The sequence below is a fragment of the Branchiostoma belcheri genome, unplaced genomic scaffold (assembly GCF_001625305.1).
Source record: "Branchiostoma belcheri isolate BF01 breed outbred unplaced genomic scaffold, Haploidv18h27 scaffold8, whole genome shotgun sequence".
NCBI classification, from domain to species: Eukaryota; Metazoa; Chordata; class Leptocardii; order Amphioxiformes; family Branchiostomatidae; genus Branchiostoma; species Branchiostoma belcheri.
This window is the reverse complement of record NW_017804464.1, coordinates 4,741,866-4,762,890: the sequence shown is the minus strand read 5'-3', so window position 1 is coordinate 4,762,890 and position 21,025 is coordinate 4,741,866. Positions and strand designations below refer to the sequence as shown.

The window sequence follows — 21,025 nt, the reverse complement described above, 5'->3', positions numbered from 1 at the left end:
GAAGTGTAACGACTGAATGAAGCCACGTGACAAGCCTCACTGGGTCAGTCTACTGAGGAAGACCAGAGTGACTGGTCGAAAGGTTTAGGTGAGAACATTTTCTGTGTTGGACCAAAAGTTTTAACTTTAAACATGTTTCTACCGACACAGATGATCTTTCATGATAACTTTACTAAATATACATGTAGAAAAGTGTTTGTGTTACCTTACAGTGGGAAATTGACCAGGAAAGACTGCAACCCAGCCTTTGGAAGGAAATACACCCTACTCATACACCACTCGATAATGAACAAGACTGCCATGGACGGAATCATGGAACCGGGAACCAAATACATCGGCATCATTCGCGAGCCCCTGAAACATTTTCGCTCGATTTTCTTTTGGCAACAACGCCGATTACGTAACCACAGTAATCCACTGGGGGCATTTCTAAATATGAGTGAGAATTTCGAGCTTGGCAAGAAGTCTTCATATTCAAAGTATCACAATTTTCAAGCGCACACCTTGGGTTTCCCAACGAAACTTATGGCAAGCAGAAATACAAGTCAGCACTACGAGGCACTAAGGTTGGTTTTACAGTTTAAATTAACGTGTTTTTCTAATTTTCTTCTTAACCTCTTTCCTTTGCCACAATGAAATGTGTGGGGTCGTGTGGCGTAGCGGCAGAGTGCTCGACTCGGAACCTAGAGGTCCCGAGTTCGAATCCTAACATGCCACCGATCTTGTGCCCTTGGGAAAGGCACTTTACACGACTTTCCTCACTTCGCTCAGGTAAAAATGAGTATTGTCCTGTCATATATTTGTCCCCTGTGTTGTTGGCGGCATTAATATAAGTTGATAAAACTTGAGTGTGCCGTTACCACGTCTGGTGATTACATGTTGGAATATAAAAAAATGAAATGTTCCGTTCTGTATCTTGCTTTAGAACGATCTACAACCCCATGATAAGACACTGCAATCTACCTAGGTTCAAGGAAGCTACTATCCAAACAGTGTCACCTAGATCCTTAATTTCTACTTTTTTTTTAATTGGTAATGTTGATTTGTGTGTTTACGTCTGTCACCATGGTTACTGATGTGATCATGTTGCAATTTCATAATAGGAGGGATTTAGACGCCTTTCCCCATATATGTGGATGTGTTTGAGTAAGAATTAACAGAGCAGACCATATGAGAAGGTAAACATTATGCATTTGCTTTGCAAATGTTACTTTTCTAGTTGAAGTTTTTTTTTTTTTCGTTACAGGACCGTTGCAGGTTGGTATTCGATTGTCCTGATAACAGAGTACTGGGAGGAGTCACTGGTACTGCTGAGAAGGAAGTTTTGCTGGACCATGTTCGACATACTTCACTCGACAAAGAAGCTCCACCATCTAAATTCTGTAAAACAACTCAAAGAACATGCCCCACTGACCGACAAACAGAAAGACACCCACAGAAAAATGAGCAACATAGATTATATGATGTATGACTACTTTAATAACACGTTTTGGCAACTTGTGGCTGCGGAAGGACCGGACTTTTGGGAAGAGGTGGCGTATTACAAGACTCTGAACCATGAGGTGAACGAACATTGTGACTCAACTAACAGGGCAAGGGTCTTTCCTGCCGGCAAATGGACCCAGGAATTTATGATAGATTCAACATTTTGTAACGAACTGCAGTATTGGGAGGAAGAGAAATGGGCAAGAGCATGCAGAAACGTGGTTAGAAAGCAAAACGAAGCTTTTGTGAAAACGAATCAATCCCAAGTTGTTGGATGATTCAGCAACATGCACACACGCCATTTGTATTTTAATAGCCTATACAAGAATGTGCTTCATGGTTAGGCCATGCTGATTTGATTATATGCTTGGCATCCTCTGGGGCCCCTAAAACTCACGCGAACGTGCGAATAAAAAAGTTTTGCAAAAAAGTTGGTTTCATTATGGATATGGTGTGGGGAATAAAGTACTCTTAAAAACTCTGCTTTGTACGATTTATAATATGATTGGAAACTTCTTGATTATATGCATGGCATCCTCTGGGGACCCCAAAACTCACGCGAGCGTGCGAATAAAAAACGGTTTTGCAAAAATATTTGGTTTCATTATGGATAAGGTATGGTGAATACCACTCTTCAAAAATTCTGCTTTGTACGATTTATAATATGGTTGGAAACTCCTTTTTATATTTGGGAACGGCCGAAAAATCAAGCACGCGTGGATGCCATCCATATAATCAAATCAACATGGCCTTGCTTGGTAAGAAAAATCAACAAGGTCATGTTCATTAGATCGCAACATCCATTACTCGGCGGGCGATATAGACTTTTTGGCACTTTCGACCAATTGCTGACGAGTAAGGTCACGTGACATAGACAGTCGGTCCTTTGAATTCTTAGGACGACTGCACACAGTTCTTGTAGTTCAGTCAAAATTTGATGCACTCAGATTTTGGGATTAATTAGGTTCCTTGCTGTGCATATGTTTTATCTATGTGGTGCAGTCAGTCATTCAATGTACAGTGGCTTAAATATAGTTGTTATAACTGCAATGTCAGGATGGGAAGCAAATAAAAATGACCACAATTAAACTGTTTGGCTGCACTGTTATTTTAACGGTTGTGAAGAAATACTAGTAGATAAACTGAGGTTCAAATCAGATCAATCAGTCGGAAACATATATCCTCGAGATAGATATATCTAGGGCTGATACGGTGTATCTGCACGTGTACCATATTAATTTTTTTTAAGTGCACATTTTTCAGTTTTGCCGCTGAACTGGTAAAATAGTTTTAATACAGAACAGAAAAAAATATTACTAGAGCTTGTTCAAAGCTCGTCCGGTTTTACGTGCGACTCCTATACCTACTTGTTTAAAAGAATACTATTTTATTCACATTGATTTGGTAGCCAAGTTGGCTGAATTACACAAAGTGTTGAGAACACAAGTTAAGTGCAGAGCGACTTAGACCGTATTACATAAAGTTACTAGTATTTGTGGGTGTTGTCAAATATTGAAAACATTTGATATACACATCGAAAAAACGGCATTGACTGTTGGTGTTAAAAATGTCACAGATATTGATTGGTGGGTTCTTTAAAATAGAGACAGACTATTTACAGATCCTGGTTGCTGAGGCTTATTGCCTGAAAGAGTCAGTTCTAAATTTCGGTTGGCTTCTTAGGGACCGCCGTGTACTCTGCTTGCTATCACATGTAACCAAGGAATGCCCAAGGTTTCTCGCATTTGCTTGAAGAGAGTATTCGTTGTTGTTTCCTGTCTGCATTGGAGGGTGGTTGTTTGGAAACTGTTGGCATTCAAATTTTTCATATCCATACCAACATTGCACACATACAAAATATAACTATAATGTTGCCTGAATGGCATTGGTGTTTACAGCATTACATTAAAATAAAAACATAACATTATTATATACATAAATATAGACAATACTTATAAGATCAGTACATCCCAGGTATGACAAGTTTATACAGTCTGAATGTATAGTATGATAGACTAATGTAGGAACGAGTTCTGAAGTCTTTTTGTTCTGACTTGAAGGGTGGAGATGGTGTTTTTGTTTCTAAGAGAGCGTCCAGTAGCATTAGCTTTAGAGACAGGGACAAGGTCATGTAGGGGGTGGTCCTCCTGTAGCATTTGTGTAAAGAGTTTCGAATAGAGTCTGATGGACTGATGTAGGAATGAGTTCTGGAGTCTTTTTGTTCTGGCTGGGGGGATGGAGATGGTGTTTTTGTTTATAAGAAAGAGTCCAGTAGCATTAGCTCTAGAGACAGGGACATGGTCATGTAGGGGGTGGTTGTCCTGGAGCATCTGTCTAAAGAGTTTTACGGCGGCATATATGATATGACCTTAGTCGCCCTCCTCTGTACAGCTTCAAGGACATTGTTTTGTTTCGTGCTGCAGCCCACGTAAACGACATTTGCGCAATTGTATATTTGACAGATTATTAATCCGGACCTACTATTATTTTTGACAGATTGTTATTGTGGGCAACAGATTTATCACAGAGGAACCCTTTACAACTGCGTATAAATTAAAAGGTGTATTCAAAAGATATAATGGAACTATTGGTTTTGTTTGATTAGAACTATTAAAAATGCATAATACAATTCACTGGGGAGATCGTAGTCTAGAAACCCTTTATATGGTGTGCCCTTGAAACACGATATCCCCTTTTAATTTATTTATGACAAGTTACCACATTTGTGGAAGGATTGACATAACTGGTGACTATCACATTTTCAAAGATGTCAAACCTGAGACCAGACTGTAATGTTTGAACCACTCACGCCGGGAAGGTCCCCTACTCTTTTCGATAAGTGTGGTGGGTTCTTTAACGTGCGTGGGGTGTGGCGTTCCCAAACACGGGACCTCCATTTAACGTCCTATTCGAGGGACGTCCCTAGCCGAAGCTAGGTACTCATTTTCACCTGAGTGAGGTGAGGAAAGTCGTGTAAAGTACCTTTCCCAAGGGTACAACGTCGGGGCGCATGTTCGGACTTGTTCGGGTACGACCCGGAATCGAACCCGGGTCTCCCCGTTTCATAGTCCAGTGATGTACCACTACACCACACGACGCCACGTTAACTTAATGTTGTGAATATTACTATGCAACCTAACAATTCACCCTTTTGAATTGATACCTTGTTCAGCTATTGTTTGCTGGAATGTGTAATGTTGCGTGATATGCCCTGCCTTGTAATGAACACGAATTGTCAGCTACACAAGAAGTCTATGGGGAGGTTCAAGTTTCTTTATTTCTCTTAGGCTAGGCCTAGGAAAGTTAATGTTGTGTTTCCGGCTTCGGGTCTAAAAAAAGTAGGAGCCGTAGGTATATATAGATTTGAAAGCTTTTTTTCTTCAGCTAAAATGATCCAACAAATAAAGTTTATTATTGAATAAAGCTTAACAATGTATTGGTACGGTCTCAAAGACCCATCGGTTTGCTTGTGGAAAATACTCAGAAGAAGACATTACGTTATAAGTTAGGTGATGTTTCCAAAATTGTGAGCATTTGAAATTCAGATAATAGATATAAAATCTAATAATCTTACTAAAGTTCGAAAAGGAAAGACTAGGGTAGGTGGGTTTCTGCAAGGGTCGGTCGGAAAGCCGGAACCAAAACATTTTTCCTGGGCCTTAGCCTCCTGCAGAATTCTTTATTGGCTCTTAAAAAACCTTTAAGAAATGCCAAAGTATTTAAACCAAAACATCAAAATTAAAATTTTCAGCCTATGAGCAGGTAAATCTTTGCATCTATAAAAGTGTGACGTTATGGAGCCGGTCGGAGTTTCATCTCCGTGCGCCTTAGAGGGTTCCCAAAACCCTCCCATGCCTGCCTGTTAACGCCGTCATTAGAACTCAGATGGTACAGGCCGTTCAGGTTGGAGGTGTGGCAATCTCCGTACCACCACCCACCTCTGTACTCCGTAGCACAGTCTGACGAGCTCTCGTCGTTATCTCTGTCCTTGGTACTGAATGGCTTCATTTGAAGTGGCGTCAAGCTGGCATCTATGAAAAAAAGGCAAACAGTTGATTCTTGTTTTACACTAACATGTTTTTATATAGTAAAAATGTATTCCAACACGCAATTGTACTGGGATCAAATATTCAACGACCACTGTCGCCCTCATCAGGAGTTTGTCTTCCCAAGACCTACTCAAAATACATGTCGATTTTGTGTTAAAATAAGGTTTAGGATCGTACTATCTATTTTGTCGAGTTGGCCAAAGTAAATTATGGCATTTTAAAATTAATCGTCTAAATTAGTCCCTTATTTCCATAATTGAAATTTGTTAATGCTCCATTTGCCGTAGCTTAAATTATATTCATGTCTTTTGATGGAAAATAGTTGAATTATAATAATGACCCTTATTGCAGAAACTATCATTACCACATACAGTGCAAATGAATTAGAAGAATGACATTTTTTTACCTGTGGGTATGTAGGCCTCTACAATGGTTGGTCCCGCACCCATAGCGCTCTTTTTCTCCACGAACCACGATGGAATCGACCCCTTCTGAGTGATCATGGCGTAGGACTCTCTGTACCCTGTCATGGGATATATTCAATTCTCCATATGTATGATTGTGAAACTTGTCAAGTACCAAGACAAAATATCAGTACAAAAGCATGACTTATCTACATTGTATAGATGCTTAAATTAATGTATCTTGAATGAAATTCTCCAACTTAATTCATAGGAACGAGAAATGAAATTTGGGCAAATTATACATAGCCGATTAAAGACATCGAAGAGGAAACAAATTGTGAAAGAAGCTGAAAAAAGGCCTTTTCTGCTGATTGCTAATTACTTTGTAATCCAATGATGTCAACTTTTGTTTGCCTCAATGTTTCCTATCTTTTCCAGATCTACAAGATAGCGATGATCTGCCTTTAGTAGAACAGATTTTGTTCAGAAGATCTGAATATTCTTAAAACATCTGTCGTGAATATAAGGAGCCAAGAACAGATACGATACCGAGTGGAGTAGCTGCAATTGTAGATCCGTATTGTGTTAGATTGGCGAGGGCATCGGCGCTGTCATGTACAACGATAGCTATGATCCGTCCCTGTAGCGACAAGGGAACAAAGATAACAGAATTGTAAGATATACCCGTAATATTACATGATATTACAAACGTTATTCAAAAGTTCCAACTAATGTTCATTTAGACACTTATTCTTATATATGTCTGTGGTAAAGCATATTTCATTCATTATCAATATTGCAGTAACGGTAAAATGAAATGCTTGTTGCAACGCTCATTGTACTTGAAAGACCTGATGACCGAGTTCGTGCCATTTGCCCAAATGGGGTATACAGCTCGTTTGCCCAAATGGGATATACAATTAACGTTTCGAAATAGCATATCAAAGTTATGTAACATGACTAAGCCACTTCTTGTCGCAGTGACAGTATATTGACTGTGATTACCTCTGCAACGCCGTTCAGAAAGGTTATCAGTTGCTCCGCCGCTTCAGCGCCTCCTCCCTCCAAAATATACGTATCGAAAGCAGCATTGTCTACTACTTCTCCGGTCCGCTCATTCAGAATGAACACCTGGTGCCCTCGCCACCATTCAACTGCAATTGCAAATGAAATATGCTCAAAACCCGGGTACCCTCAAATATTTCTTGTGATTTTTACTCGATTGACAGGGGATCTACATCATGGCATTACAACCATCCCTCAACAGAGACGGGGGGCGCCACAGATTTTCTACAACCTATGATCCACTGCTCACGGAGTCACGTGTGTTATCTGCGTGACGTCACGGAAGCGGTGGATTGTTCATTCCTTGACAAAGACTGGAGTTGTGCAGTCGAAAATTTGGGTGAGTCCAATTTGTTGTGTTGGAAATTGCAGTTTAAACATGCTTCATATATTTACCAGCATCATCCATTTTGGTCTTTCGCCCGTTACTGACGATGTACGTGCTGTTTCCTGCGACCAGCTCATCCCAGCCTGAGGACTGTGCCTTTACGGTGAAACCTCCTCCTGTGGCCAGCAGAAAAAAAAGCACGCATACAACAAGATTGACAATGAAAACATACTTTGCCATGGCGCCGGCGGTTGCTGTTAGGGTTATTGTTTGCATGGCACTGTCATGATTTCATGATTTTGAGGAAGACTTGGTGCCCTCCCCTCCCCTGAGTGTATAGTGAACAAGCACCAGGGTCACAGAAAGTAGGGTATGCAGGGCAGACAGGTCTTCCCATGTAAACTGGATGTCAACAAACAGATCTGGGAGACATGCCTGTGGACATTCCATGCCTGTGGACATGATTATTGTACAATTCCTAGAATTCTTGCAAACTGCACACAATACTGTATCATTAGGCTCCTCCCTGAGACGTCGCCAAAAAGAGTGTCTTTGAACTAGCCTGAAAGTACATCTGTATTGGACGTCAGCACACAATGTTTTTATACTATCATTAAAGTTCATCTGTGTTGGTAGTTACATGTTGAAAGTTAAAACTTAAGATACAACACAATAAGGTTTTTGTCTATATTGTGTTGGATCTGAAGTTTTTACTTTAGTCAGTAATTTTGTAATTCACTTTATTTTAATCCCTCTTCTTACGTACATGCATGAACAAATATGTGAAAAAAAACTTCAAAAGGCCGACAGGCTCTGGAGCTAATAAAACATAGTTTACTCCATCTACCTCCCCAGTCTGGAAGGTAAAATAGATTCATAATTTAGAGACATTGCAACATCACGACAAGTTTACAATTTTTGCCACATCTATTCACACAACTCCGTGTTATGCTGAGGTCACATTTCTAAGCCGGGGTCCGGTTGGGCTGTTTACGTGAACGAAAAATAAGCAATTATTCAAATTAAGAATATACACGGATAGCGCTCATGGTTAATTGTTACAAACTATTTGTGTATTTTTGTCTTGTATATTTTGGTTCTCCAAATTTGCGCGGCCGGGCCTGAAATGTAATCTAATCATTACGACGTCATCACAATCTTACCAGCAGTACCGCTGTAAGTCCCTATGTGGAGTTTGTAGTTCTGGGGTTCAGATGAGATGGCAAACGTGTCGTAAGCGGCGTACGCCGTGTTTCCCTCCACATCCTCCATATCTACCCTGAGCTGGTAGACTTTCTGCACAGCCAGGCGGTACAAGTTGTCATTCCCCAGCCAGAACTCACCGTTCAGGTTGGGAGGGAAGCCCGTCTTGTAGTCCGCCCAGCCCCGGTCGAAGTCCACGGTTCCGTCTTGGCGTCTCTGGAACAACTTTAAGACCAACAACAAATTTTTAGAATTTCAGTAAATGTACAGTCCACAGCTTCATAAAATCAATCCCCTTTGCATGTGGACCCCTATCTGCTCCAAGCCAGATCATACTTTGCATTCTTTTATAAATTATGCAAACGAGACTCCCCTTTTCTTATAGATCATGCGAATAAGGTCCTTATGGGCTAAAAAAATCAGCCATCCAAAATAAAATAACATCATTACAAGCATGTTATGGCAGTAATTTACCTAATTTTTAATGTAATTCTCCCTTTTTATATATATATTATTCAATTTCAAATATTTTACGATTTGCCTAAATATTGCGTCTTGTAACCCGATACTTTTTCGAACGCGCCTAGCAACGAGAAAGAAGGTCCTAGCAACCGACATCCATGTTTATTTGCAAAATTCATATGCTTAAAAATGAAAATAAAACAACAAAAATCTCTCAATAAAGTAAAAAAAATGCAGCTGAGTGTATTCCACATTTCAAATAGTTATCAAAATGACCAAACGTACCGTCCAGCCGCCTCCGTCGGTGTCCATGTCACAGAAGACCGGGAAGCCGCCCAGGTTGTCCCGTGGATAAACCATGTACACGCCGCTCGGCGTTGGATCGTCGTTGTCGAGAATGTCCTGACAGTCTTGTGGCTTGTCGGCGTTTAGAAAATGTCACCGTCAATGTCTACATTTACTAAATATGTCTGAGTTCTGTCTAAATCCCAGTTCTTTTGCTTGTAATTCGGGGAAGTGATTCAGCGTAATTGGCTAACTGTATGAGGGTAGGGGGGGGGGGGCGTCGTAGAGCAAATCTTTCGGGTAAGACATGTATAATCTGGTAATTCTGGGTATATTGAACTAATTGTCAGATATACTCCACTCGGAAAGTCCCCTAAACGCATCTGATGAATACGCGTATGGTAAATCTCGCTACATGCCCTAAATACACGTGAGAAATACCTTATACGGTAAATCTTGCTACATACACCTTTATCCGAACCTGGTAAATGTGGGTAAAACAAACATTACCCACTTTACTATGCTGGTAAATCTGCGGTCTATTTGCACATTTAACGATGGGTAAAACTACGACTTCACATCACATTTACCTTTTTGTGATAAACCTGACTTTTTGTGCAGTAAGCGCCACTACGGTGCATATGTCTATAAGGCCACAGCAAGTAATTTTTATGGATGACATCAGCGCGCGCATTAATTTTCGCCTGATTTCGGAAAAAAAAACAAGAAATTTTGTTGCATGCCTTCTGACAGTGGTTAACATGTAGAAAATGGTCAAAGATGTCTGCTGCCATACCAGAAGATGGATGGCAGATAACTATGAAGAGAGGAGACAAGAAAAGGCTCTGATTTAATGTTTTGTTTCTTACTTTGATGCAGTGATATGTGATGCTGGCTGTGTATATGTGATGTTTCCACTGTGTGAAAACCATCTGATTGAGTCAAAATTTTAAAATGTAGAAACTTTTTTTTTACCCGTCTTGTTTTTTTTTCGCCCGCTCGCATTATATTTGGAGCCTGCGGAGAATGTCATCCATAAAATTTACTTGCTGTGGCCTAAAGTTTCCCAATCTTACCTGCCGAGCAAGTCCGGGTGAACTCGTCGTACTCTGCGAACCGTCTCTTCCATCCGTCGCGGGGGGTCCAGACAGACATTCGAAGAAGTCTGTTAGTTTGACAAACATTCACTCAATTATTATTCTTCAAAGCTTCTTCAAGATTCTATTTACAAACTAGAAAGGCGGGAGTAAATGCACTATGGCTTAACCACATCCCTCATACCAAAAATGGACCTATTTAGCTCCCACACAAATGGATTGTTGCTAAATCACCCCTGTTCAAAATGCCTTTTGCTGTTGGAACATGTAGATTGACAGAATCCATGCCACCCTGTATCTGCTTGAAGACCACTGTGTATCTGGTCAAGATTACCTACCCATGCCACCATGTATCTGCTTGGAGATTCTAAATGTCATCAGGTCAATTGGTCCCCAAAGTTAAACCCGTTCCACAAAGATGATTTGTGTGTAATATTAGGTCTCCAGGATCCCAAATGTATAGATTTTGTCAGAAAGTAGCCAAATAAAACTGTTTTAAAAGTCTGTATCCAAAAGAAAAAAGAAGAAAAAAACGTCTTGGGGTATTTGGGCACTCTACCTTCATGCCAAATTTCATGTCGTTTGGCCCCAAAATGAAGAAATTGAATCTATTTAACGTATTAGGAGAAGGAAAAGAAACACCAGAGAACACCATATGTTAGCCATTACAGTTTGTACAGTCAACAGAGTGACAAATTAAACCGGTACGTAAACTTTATTTACCTGAACGTTTTCCAAGGATGAGTACAGTGTTGGCCTCTGAGTTCCTCTTGGCTCTGTGGTGCTCCTCCGAACTTTTCCAAAAGGTGGCGCTGTGATCACGTCGCCAGCCTTCAGTTGACCAAGCTGAGCCCTATAAGGCAATTACAGTACCTACACTCACTGGCACTGTAGGTACTGTCACTGGCATACTTTACTATGATAAAACACAATTACATTTAAAGCCATTTTACTCGTGATGAACATTTTCTATCTTGCACATCAAAGCTGCTTATTACAACTCTGAGCTTCACATAATAGCATGTGCTCATAAACAGTAGAACATTTAAACATTGAAAATTGTTGACGTTTCAACCATTTCACCAAAAAATCTATAATTAATGCGGCCTCTGGTTACGGGCGAAAAATAGTAATGTGACGAAACCATCCTAAGTTTGTTTTTGCCTAATATAAATGACAATATCATCCTATTACCTTGTTTCTGGCCTCCTTGTCTTGTTTCAATTGCATCAGGACCACCTGATCCTTTAGGCTTTGTACCTCTTTTTGCAGATCTGTCTGAAACGCCGTTTGGTGATCACGAATCTCTGTCATGAACGCTGTTTGCTGTTCCCGGATTGTGGTGATCTCCACCACCATGAACAGCAGGGCGACAAAACTGACCACACTTGCTGTTCCTGACAGTGCCAGGACGATTCCATTGATCCAGCAGTTCCCATGGCGACATCTTCGAGAACCTTCCAGAGCTGCCTCGCCGTTTGGGTACTGCTTCTTGGACGACATCTCCGAGAAACTTTAATAAAGGAAAGGATAATCTGATAAAGGATAAACCTCATCTGATCTAATGATGAACGGACCGGTATATGGACTATGAGTATGGATACTGGCTTTGTATTTGATGACATGTTTGTTTTGTCCTCTTGTTACTTCTGTATGTTTTACATTGTTTTGTTCCTTGTATCATATGTGTGTTGTATATACTATGTGCCCAGGGCCCCACTGCAATGCAGTGCGTAGCCACTGAGAGGGTCACCCTGGTTAAAGAAAACAGAATAAAAAGATAAGATGATATATGTTAGCTCCTCGTTCAATCAATCATTTCGAGACTCAGAGCCAAATCAGTCAAAGACGAACATTACCAAGATAGAAAATGTTCGGCAATGAAAACACATGCGTCACGGGCCGTCACTAATGTCCTACTATCACCAAAATCAACCAATTGTACAGCCATGGATCTAATACTTGGCCCTACGTACGCAGGCTAAAACCAAGCCTGCCCACACTAGAAGCTCGGCGTCGCGACCAGTACAATGTTAATCCGATACGTTTTCCAAGGCCACTCTTCAGCCACGTATCAAACGCATTCAAAGCCTCTTAGCTGCTTCAAGAGTCGTATTTAAGTTGGTAAAACGACGTTACCTTTTTGCAAAACGACTGAGAGAGAGAGGCATTCATAAACTGGTTTTGACCTTCAGGGGAGTTCAGTACTAGACACTAGACAGCACAGCTGCATTTGTACTTTTTGTTTGGTTGAAGATAGACGTGCTGTTAATTATAGCTTAAGACCTGCCTTATATTTACTGAGAGGAAGTAAAATTTGTTAAGACGTATGAAGTACAGTAAAGGTAACGGCAAGAAGAATGGAAATACAAGAAAAGGTTAACACTCACCTCTTTAGAAGTGCCCAGTGTACACTGCACTGCTGGTTTAAAAGAGCTTTTCACTCCAACTCAAACACTGCTGGCTTGTGAGAACTTTAATTCATGGCCGTGGGAATTGGTGAGGATTTGCATCTCAATTAAAGACCAGGCCTGTAAGTACCTTACTTAACATGTTTTCAATATGTAAAAGCCTCCGGGAACACAGTAAAGCACATCTATAACGCAATCACCCTTTCCAATGAGCCCAAGGCCCTAAATTAGAAACCCTTTTTTATTTTTAACACACTTTTGACAGAGTAGGTAAACAAATTCCACATAAAAAAGTACGTTAATCCTATACTAGTATTCTTCCAAAGCCACTCTTTGGTCACGTACCATAAGCATTTAAGCTCTCTTAGCTGCAACAAGAGGCGACTTTAAGTTGGTAAAGCGTCACTTTTTTCAGTTACCATAACAAATGGACAGCGGGTGACATCAAATGGAATGCGTGTTCGGTTCAAATTACCAAGATCGAACACAATCGAACATCGGATTGTAGAAAAGGTGGGAAATTTGCAGCCCTATTACATTATGACGTCACAGTTTGTTTACCTGTTCTAAAGAACTTTCTATAACGGTCAGTTAAAGAATAAAGATCATTTCAAGTCTCCAAAACTTGGTTTGGCTGAGTTTTGCTGCGTCTAGTTTTGTTGATACAGGCTGTGTCACAGCATTACATGGCGTAATGGGTGATTTAGTTGTGGCAGTAGACAAAAGTAGCAAGGCTAACGCTACACAAACACACATACCTGTACAACATAAAGTTCTATTGACCACAAACTGTCCCGGCATTCATTGTGGTAAAGAGACTGTAACGTAATAATGTTACAGGAAATTAACAGCTCTCAGTGGCCAATATGAGATGTTGTCACATCGGCGCACCAAATCCGTAAGGTGTTTTTGGCACCCAGACAGACAGATTAGCCTAAGAGGCTCGGTGGGCGTCACTCCACCATTATATATATGGGGAAGTCGTGTAAAGTGCCTTTCCCAAGGGCACAACGTCGGGCCACGGTGAGTATCGAACCCTGGACCTCTCGATTCCGAGTCCAACGCTCTAACCTTTGCGCCACCGACGCCACCTATTAACCACATATTTACTGCCAAATAAATGATTTTTTTCGGCCTTATTACACGGTTTGCAAAACACAATCCATGAACCATTTGTTCGTTGTGTTGTCCTCTTCAAAAGCTCCCCATCATATTTTGCCGTGTGGTGGAATCAGCATTTCATGTCAGGTCTATAGGTTTATGGAGTTGTTCACCCTAGTCATGCTTTTTTGCAACTTAAACTTTACAAGTGCAAGAGTAACTCACCAAAGCCAACACAGTTTACTTTCCCTCGATATGTAGCATTTATTGAGTTGAACTTGTCACAGTACATTACATTGCAGGATATATGTCAAAGGATAATTACAATACTTAGTAATACTTGTATATCTTTAGTAAGTGTTATAAGTAAGTTGCTCTTGCAAAAATACATTTCTGTTCTTTTCTTATAGTTTGTATCACGGCCAAGCACGTTCTTTCCCATTGTTAGCTTTAAAATGATATATAATGTATAGTATTATGTAACTGAAATGAAATGATTGTATATAGTGATAAGTATGTAATATAACTCTTTAAGCTGCTAAAAGCACTAGTCTAAGAGTATTTGAAAATACTACTTGATGTTATCAGTTTTAGACATTGTACAAAAACTATATAATTTTACAATCAAATTGTAAGCAAGAACCATCATGTCCATAGTTGACATTACTTGTATAACTAAGTATCCACAGTAAAGTCGTAACCCTAACATGGGAATTGCTAGGTTTCATTAAAACTCTATACCAATCACAGTTTCTTTATGTAAATTTCATACTATAGTTTGAAACAACTGATGTCTTGCTATATATGAAAGTCCCATGTCTGACATGCAAACTTTTTTACACAACTTTCTTGTATAATTTATTTCAAGCAAGATCTCTCAACAGAAATAGCGCCCACCCTTGCAATTGAATGTAAATGGAATTTCAAGCCACTAGATCCATAAAATAGCTTAAAGATACACACAGATCCCATAGCCCATATTAGGGCTGCGGACCGGTACACTGTACCGGTCCAATACCGTAAAAATCGTTTCGGTACAGGTCCAAAATACCGGATCATGAAGTAACGAGTATATACCGAAATAGCTAGTTTACACCATGTATATGACTAAAGATAGGTAAATCCTACCACAAAGACGAAAAATTAGCACTGGAAAAGACGTAAACACCGTCGATTGATTTGAGATCCTCAGTCTCACGAGACATCGCGAGAGTGTGGCTGATCCAGGGTTGTGATTGGTCAACAAACTCAAATTAGGTCAGAGGTCAGTCATTTTCCCTTCCCTCCAACACTTTATTATTGTTTCTGTGTCATGATTGAAAAAGTGAAGAACACGTGTTAATTTGTCAAATTGTTCAGGTACAGGTACAGGTCCGGACCTGTACCTAAACCTCTGTACCAGTACCTGTACCTGTACCTGATGTTACGTTTAGGTACGCAGCCCTAGCCCATATGTGGTCATGGGTTGTTAGCCACTCGGTATTTGCCAATTATTATTGGGGATTTGGTATTGGGGCAGGTGGAGTTTATCCCTTCCACTTCCACCACCCAAACTGCGTTTCACTGACTATACATCTGCCGACCATTGCTTCGTATATTTATTTTATTTATTAACTGTTGTATTGTGGTTGTAGTATGTCTAATTATTGTGGTCTATGTAGTCATTCTAATGATTCTGTTTTTTAACTACCTAATGACTCTGAATTTTAACTTCATTATGTGCAATACTATAAACTTTTGGATTTTAAAATAATGAAATGTACATTGATTCGCAATTCAGTAACTTGTATTAAGTTTACTGCGATTGATCAATGAATAATTCTTGAGTCGTATTCTTTAAAATCTACTGCAAGGGAACATCTACTTGTAAACAATGTGTCAGCAGGGATGTGTGTATGTGTGCTGCTGCTAACTGCTGGTGTTCCGGGTTCATGGTGGTCAGGGTTGTCAGCACTAGGGGCAGCTGCTGTCTGACTCATTCTCATACGTCATAACCTATGCGGACCAGTTGCAGCATCTTTAGCAGCTGCTGTTCTCATGTTTTTGGGACTGTTGACCTTCTCCAGGGCACAGGGACAGAGATGGAACCTCGTAGCCTGAATCATTCTCATACGTCATAACCTGTGGATCAGCTGCAGCATCTTTGGCAGCTGCTGTCATGTGGCTGTCCTCATGTTTGTGGGACTGTGGATCTTCTCCAGGGCAGAGGGATAGAGATGGAACCTCGTAGCCTGAATCATTCTCATACGTCATAACCTGCGGATCAGATGCAGCATCTTTGGCAGCTGCTGTCACGCGGCTGTCCTCATGTTTGTGGGACTGTGGACCTTCTCCAGGGCAGAGGGACAGAGATGGAACCTCGTAGCCATCATTAAGGTTGCCGAGATCCTGCATTTGCTCTGATTCTGGTTGCGATTTTTGCGACTGGCTAAGGACGTCATCATACTCTGTTTCATCTGTCAATGTGTCACAACCACCGATTGTTCGAGTGGCCGGATCTGCTGATTCAATCTGGGAATCTGCCTGATAGCCAGTTTGATTTTCAGTCATAGGGGGGAGAGATGGGGGCAAAACTAAATAACCAAAGCTGTCAAGACTCTGTCTGTTTCTTGCACCATCGTCATACTCTGTCTCATCTGTCAATGTGTCACAACCACCGATTCTACGAGAGGCTGCATCTGCTGGTTTAATCTGGGAATCAGCCTGATAGTCAGTTTGATTCTCAGACCTAGGAGGAAGAGAAGGAGGTAAAACTAAATAACCAAAACTGTCAAGCTGTCCTGCACCATGGTGTGGACTTTCTGACTGATTGACGGCACCTATGGTGTCGTACTCTGCTTGATCAGGATCATCATTTGTTGGGAGGTTATAGATATGCTTGCTGTCTTCTGTATCATGATGTGGTGTTTTAGATTCAATGTTTATGCCTGCATTTGTTATAAGTCCCTGTAGTCTTATCTGCTCATGAGCATTGAGCTTGTCTGTCACATTTGTGTTGGTAGAGCTTTTCAGAGGAGTAGGATCTCTATGCCTCCTCTTATACATGCACCTTGCTGTGAACACAATAGTGCAAATACTAAATAATCCAAGGAAAACGCACAAAGTGGCAAGCAAGGGCACAGACATGAGAATGCCACCATTAGCAAGCCCAGTATTGCTTTCTACCCTTGTCGACCGAAAACCGAAGGGAAACTCAGTACTGACTGTAGACCAGTTTGTGTTAGAGTCAGCAGTGGGGGTGGTGCTAGATGTTGGGGACAATGTCGGTGACTTTGATGTTGAATTTGATGAAGGGTTAAATGGAGAGGAACTGACTGTAGACCAGCCAGGGTTAGAGTCAGCAGTGGGGGTGGTGCTAGATGTTGGGAACAATGTCGGTGGCTTTGATGTTGACTTTGCTGAAGGGTTAAATGGAGAGGAACTGACTGTAGACCAGCCAGGGTTAGAGTCAGCAGTGGGGGTGGTGCTCGGTGTTGGGGACAATGTTGGTGGTTTTGATGTTGACTTTGCTGAAGGGTTGAATGCAGAAGAACTGACTGTAGACCAGCCATGGTTAGAGTCAGTAGTGGGGGTGGTGCTAGATGTTGGGAACAATGTCGGTGGCTTTGATGTTGACTTTGCTGAAGGGTTAAATGGAGAGGAACTGATTGTAGCCCAGTTTGTGTTAGAGTCATCAGTGGTCGGTGTTGGGGACAATGTTGGTGGCTGAGATGTTGACTGATAAAAAGGAGACGAACTTCTGACAGGAAACAAGCTAAGAGTAATGTGTTTTGTGCTGAAAGTGGAGTAAACTGGTGTCGTCTCTTCACAGATCAGGTCTTCAGGATTCACATCCAGTAAGTATTGCCCAGTAAGGTTACCAGGTCCGGCACATATAATCTGTCTTTCAAATCGGTAAAACCTCTGCTTAAAGGGCGCCATCCTACAGTCACATTGCCAGGGGTTGTTGGAAATGTTGAGTTTTGAAAGGGAAGCCAGTATGTCATATGCCATGACTGGGAGTGTCTCTAGTTGGTTATAATCTAATGTAAGCTCTGACAGCACTGAAATATTCAGGCGTGATAAAGGCTCTACAGGAAAGGTTTTGATGGCGTTATGAGAAAGTCTCAGTGTTTGAAGCTGAAGTAGATTCCCTAATGTGTCGGCTGTGATGGTGCTGATGTTGTTGTACCCAAGATCTAGATAACGTAGTTTTGTTGTGTCATTGAAGGTGCCTACCTCGATACTGTGGATATCGTTTTTGCCAATATCAAGGGTATCTAAGTTACGAACTCCCACAAATATATCAGCTGACAGACTTCTTAATTGGTTATTGGGAAGAAACAACGTCTCCAGGCTACCAAGTCCCCAAATATGTTAGCTTGCAAACTAGCTAGCGCGTTATTGGAAAGATACAAGTTCCGCAGATTACTAAGACCCAGAAATATATCAGCTGGTAGACTGGTTAACTTGTTATTGGAAAGATTCAAGTTCCACAGTTTACCAAGACCTACAAAGATGCCATCTGGTAGACTGGTTAACTTGTTATTGGAAAGATACAAGCTCCGCAGATTGCCAAGGCCCAGAAAGATGCCAGTTGGCAGACTGGTTAACGTGGTATTGGAAAGATACAAGTTCCACAGATTACCAAGTCCCGTAAACATTCCAACTGTTAGTTTGGTCAAATGATTATCATTAAGGTCCAGGTAAGTCAGGTTGGTTAAGTTGTGGAATGTTGTCTTTTGGATCTTTGAGATCTGATTGTAACTAAGATATAATGTTCTCAAGCCCCTATACCTCGAGAAATCAGACTGACTTAAGGTTGTGATGTTGTTGTTATCCAAGACAAGCCCAGTGATGGTTGTAGGCAGGTCCTGAGGAACACTGTCGAGACCTCTGCTGCTGCACAGACACCAGGATGATGAACAGCCGCTGTTGCAGGCTGCTGTCGGGCCAGCTTCCTTCAAGATGATCAGCAGAAGAACCAGCATCCTCCTCGATCTGTTAGACATACTGAAGTGTCGCCTGTACAACAGATATATGAGATACATGTACATTGGCACAAAAGTTTAATCTGTGTTGGTATTGCAAATTTGGAAAAATCCAACGTTCTTATAGTATCGATGCATCGTCATTTTCATAGGCCAAAACCGTTAGGCTTCTACCTGGTCCGAAGTTCGAAAACCTTCCACTGATTTTCAACTGTAATTCGATCATGAACTATTCACAATGGTTTTATGTTGTGCCACACTACTTAGCTTCATACCATTGTAAATACCCATTCCCCATTACCACAAAAGCAAATCTCCTTGAATGAATTTGCATAATCTCTTGCTTAATGATATTTGAAGGGCGATAACTCATGATACGGTTGATAGATCATGTAGGTAGCTTAAATGATTCTTGACATAATCAGATGACACTTATATGTTGTGTTATTTACATAATCAACGAGGAAATTCTATAAACCTGCTGCATATAATATGATATAACTTGCGACACATTATCAGCAATGTTATCAGCAACGCTACACTACGTATGATATGCAAATTCATCAACCCTAGCCTGAGTTATTAGCTTCTAACGTTAAAAACAAAAACGCCCACTGCATTTCGAAATTAGCTACTGGGAGGCCCAAAATTACACTGTTTAATCCCATCCACAACAGATTTCAACTGTCCAAAAATCATGAACCTGAAACGTGTGACAAATGCCGGAAAACGCTTGAAAAGGCCAGGTACACTTTTTTTCAACTCGAACTTCACTTCCGTCGCAGCTAGCCACATACCAAATATCGGAAGTCCCATCCATAACTATCTAAGTTATAATATTGATCTACATACAGACCCGGTTTAGGCTGGTCCACTAAGCCCAAACGAAAACATAGCCTACTAACGAAGGCAACTAACCTTGACAGAGGTCCTTAATAATGATCCTTTTTCTATCCTTGAAGAAAGGACTGTGGGGCCCAGATTTTAGCGGTATCTGTAACAATAAAACAAAGGTGTGTAAGGTAGGCCGTCTTTAATACAGATTCTTTATTGACAAACCAAAAAAAGTACAGGGACTTTTGTATGGTTTTCTAACAAAGCTAAACTGACGTGTGGATAACGTCATCTTACGTACAGAGTATATGTATGCGGTAACAATAAAGGTTTAACTATGTGGTCTCTAGGATCGAAACATTCTTTAATGTATTTTCCTATTTGAACACTGTATTGGTTATCTCCCCTGAGAATGTAGTTGCATTCATCTATAGGATCTAACGTATTGAAATCAATTGAACAAGCGGGGAGAAAGGTGAACAGCAATAGGCGCTTATCATTGTATAGTGTACAATGCCCATTTTCAATCATGTTTGGACAAAATGGACAGAAACTTTGGTCATTTGGTATTTTATTTTGATTCAAATAACCATTCGTGGTTTATGTAACAGTTGTGTTTTATTTAAGATATAAAATCTCCTTTCTATATATCTATACATGCCTTAAGATATGGTAATTATAGAAAGTTCCTCAAATCTCTTACCTCAAATTAAATAGGTCAGAAGGCGGCTGACAGTGTTCCAACGTTGTGCCTACTGACATTTTCCCTGTTTGACATTTTGTTATGATGCGTGAACCAAACGTTCCAACAAATTTTTAAACTCTCATTGCCAGAAAAAACGCCACGTGCCATGTAGGGTAGCAAAAGAAGTTCACTCACCTTAGGATGCAAGGAAGTTATCAGTCTTCAAACTCCTTAAAGTCTCGGGGAGTCTGTCTTAACTGCGTCTTTCAGTCAGGGTTACAAAGATTTAACTGCACTGCTATTCAGCCAACATCAGGAAGAGTAATGTAGGGCATATCCTTCTCTACCGTGGCCGATAGGTACAATTCTGCTCAACACACTGACTTTTGTCTTCCGTACACTGACTTTTGTCTTCCGTACACTGACTTTTGTCTTCCCTACACTGCCTTTTGTCTTCCGTACACTGCCTTTTGTCTTCCCTACACTGACTTTTGTCTTCCCTACACTGCCTTTTGTCTTCCATACACTGACTTATGTCTTCCCTACACTGACTTATGTCTTCCCTACACTGACGTTGCTGAGCAGAATTGTCCCTATCGGCCACGGTACTTCTCACATGTGAATTTGGCTGACGTTCAGGGTTTAC

The 21,025-nt window shown here is 40.8% G+C and overlaps 4 protein-coding genes across 4 annotated transcripts in view; 1 reads left to right on the top strand and 3 right to left on the bottom strand.

Annotated features, from left to right (window-relative positions):
• LOC109486077 (galactose-3-O-sulfotransferase 3-like) overlaps positions 1-1,763 on the top strand; it is a 2,198-nt gene extending 435 nt beyond the window's left edge. The window contains exons 2-3 of the mRNA XM_019789765.1: positions 213-566; positions 1,247-1,763. Coding sequence (XP_019645324.1) covers positions 213-566; positions 1,247-1,763 — 871 coding nt within the window. The remainder of the gene's footprint in view (positions 1-212; positions 567-1,246) is intronic.
• Positions 1,764-5,277: 3,514 nt separating this feature from the next.
• LOC109486177 (ficolin-2-like) lies at positions 5,278-9,429 on the bottom strand. The gene is made up of 3 exons (XM_019789888.1): positions 9,282-9,429; positions 8,495-8,759; positions 5,278-5,516 (listed from the first exon to the last, which is right to left on the bottom strand). The coding sequence occupies exons 1-3, from the start codon at positions 9,354-9,356 to the stop codon at positions 5,278-5,280; spliced, it is 579 nt and encodes a 192-aa protein (XP_019645447.1). The 5' UTR covers positions 9,357-9,429.
• A 6,480-nt stretch (positions 9,430-15,909) lies between these two features.
• LOC109486076 (cell wall protein IFF6-like) lies at positions 15,910-17,811 on the bottom strand. Its single transcript, XM_019789764.1, has 2 exons — positions 17,792-17,811; positions 15,910-17,467 (listed from the first exon to the last, which is right to left on the bottom strand). The coding sequence occupies exons 1-2, from the start codon at positions 17,809-17,811 to the stop codon at positions 15,910-15,912; spliced, it is 1,578 nt and encodes a 525-aa protein (XP_019645323.1).
• A 279-nt stretch (positions 17,812-18,090) lies between these two features.
• On the bottom strand, positions 18,091-20,615 carry LOC109486167 (insulin-like growth factor-binding protein complex acid labile subunit). Its single transcript, XM_019789874.1, has 3 exons — positions 20,575-20,615; positions 19,779-19,854; positions 18,091-18,894 (listed from the first exon to the last, which is right to left on the bottom strand). Exon 3 carries the CDS (start codon positions 18,879-18,881, stop codon positions 18,192-18,194), a length of 690 nt encoding a protein of 229 aa, XP_019645433.1. The 5' UTR covers positions 18,882-18,894; positions 19,779-19,854; positions 20,575-20,615; the 3' UTR covers positions 18,091-18,191.
• Between the last annotated feature and the right edge of the window lie 410 nt (positions 20,616-21,025).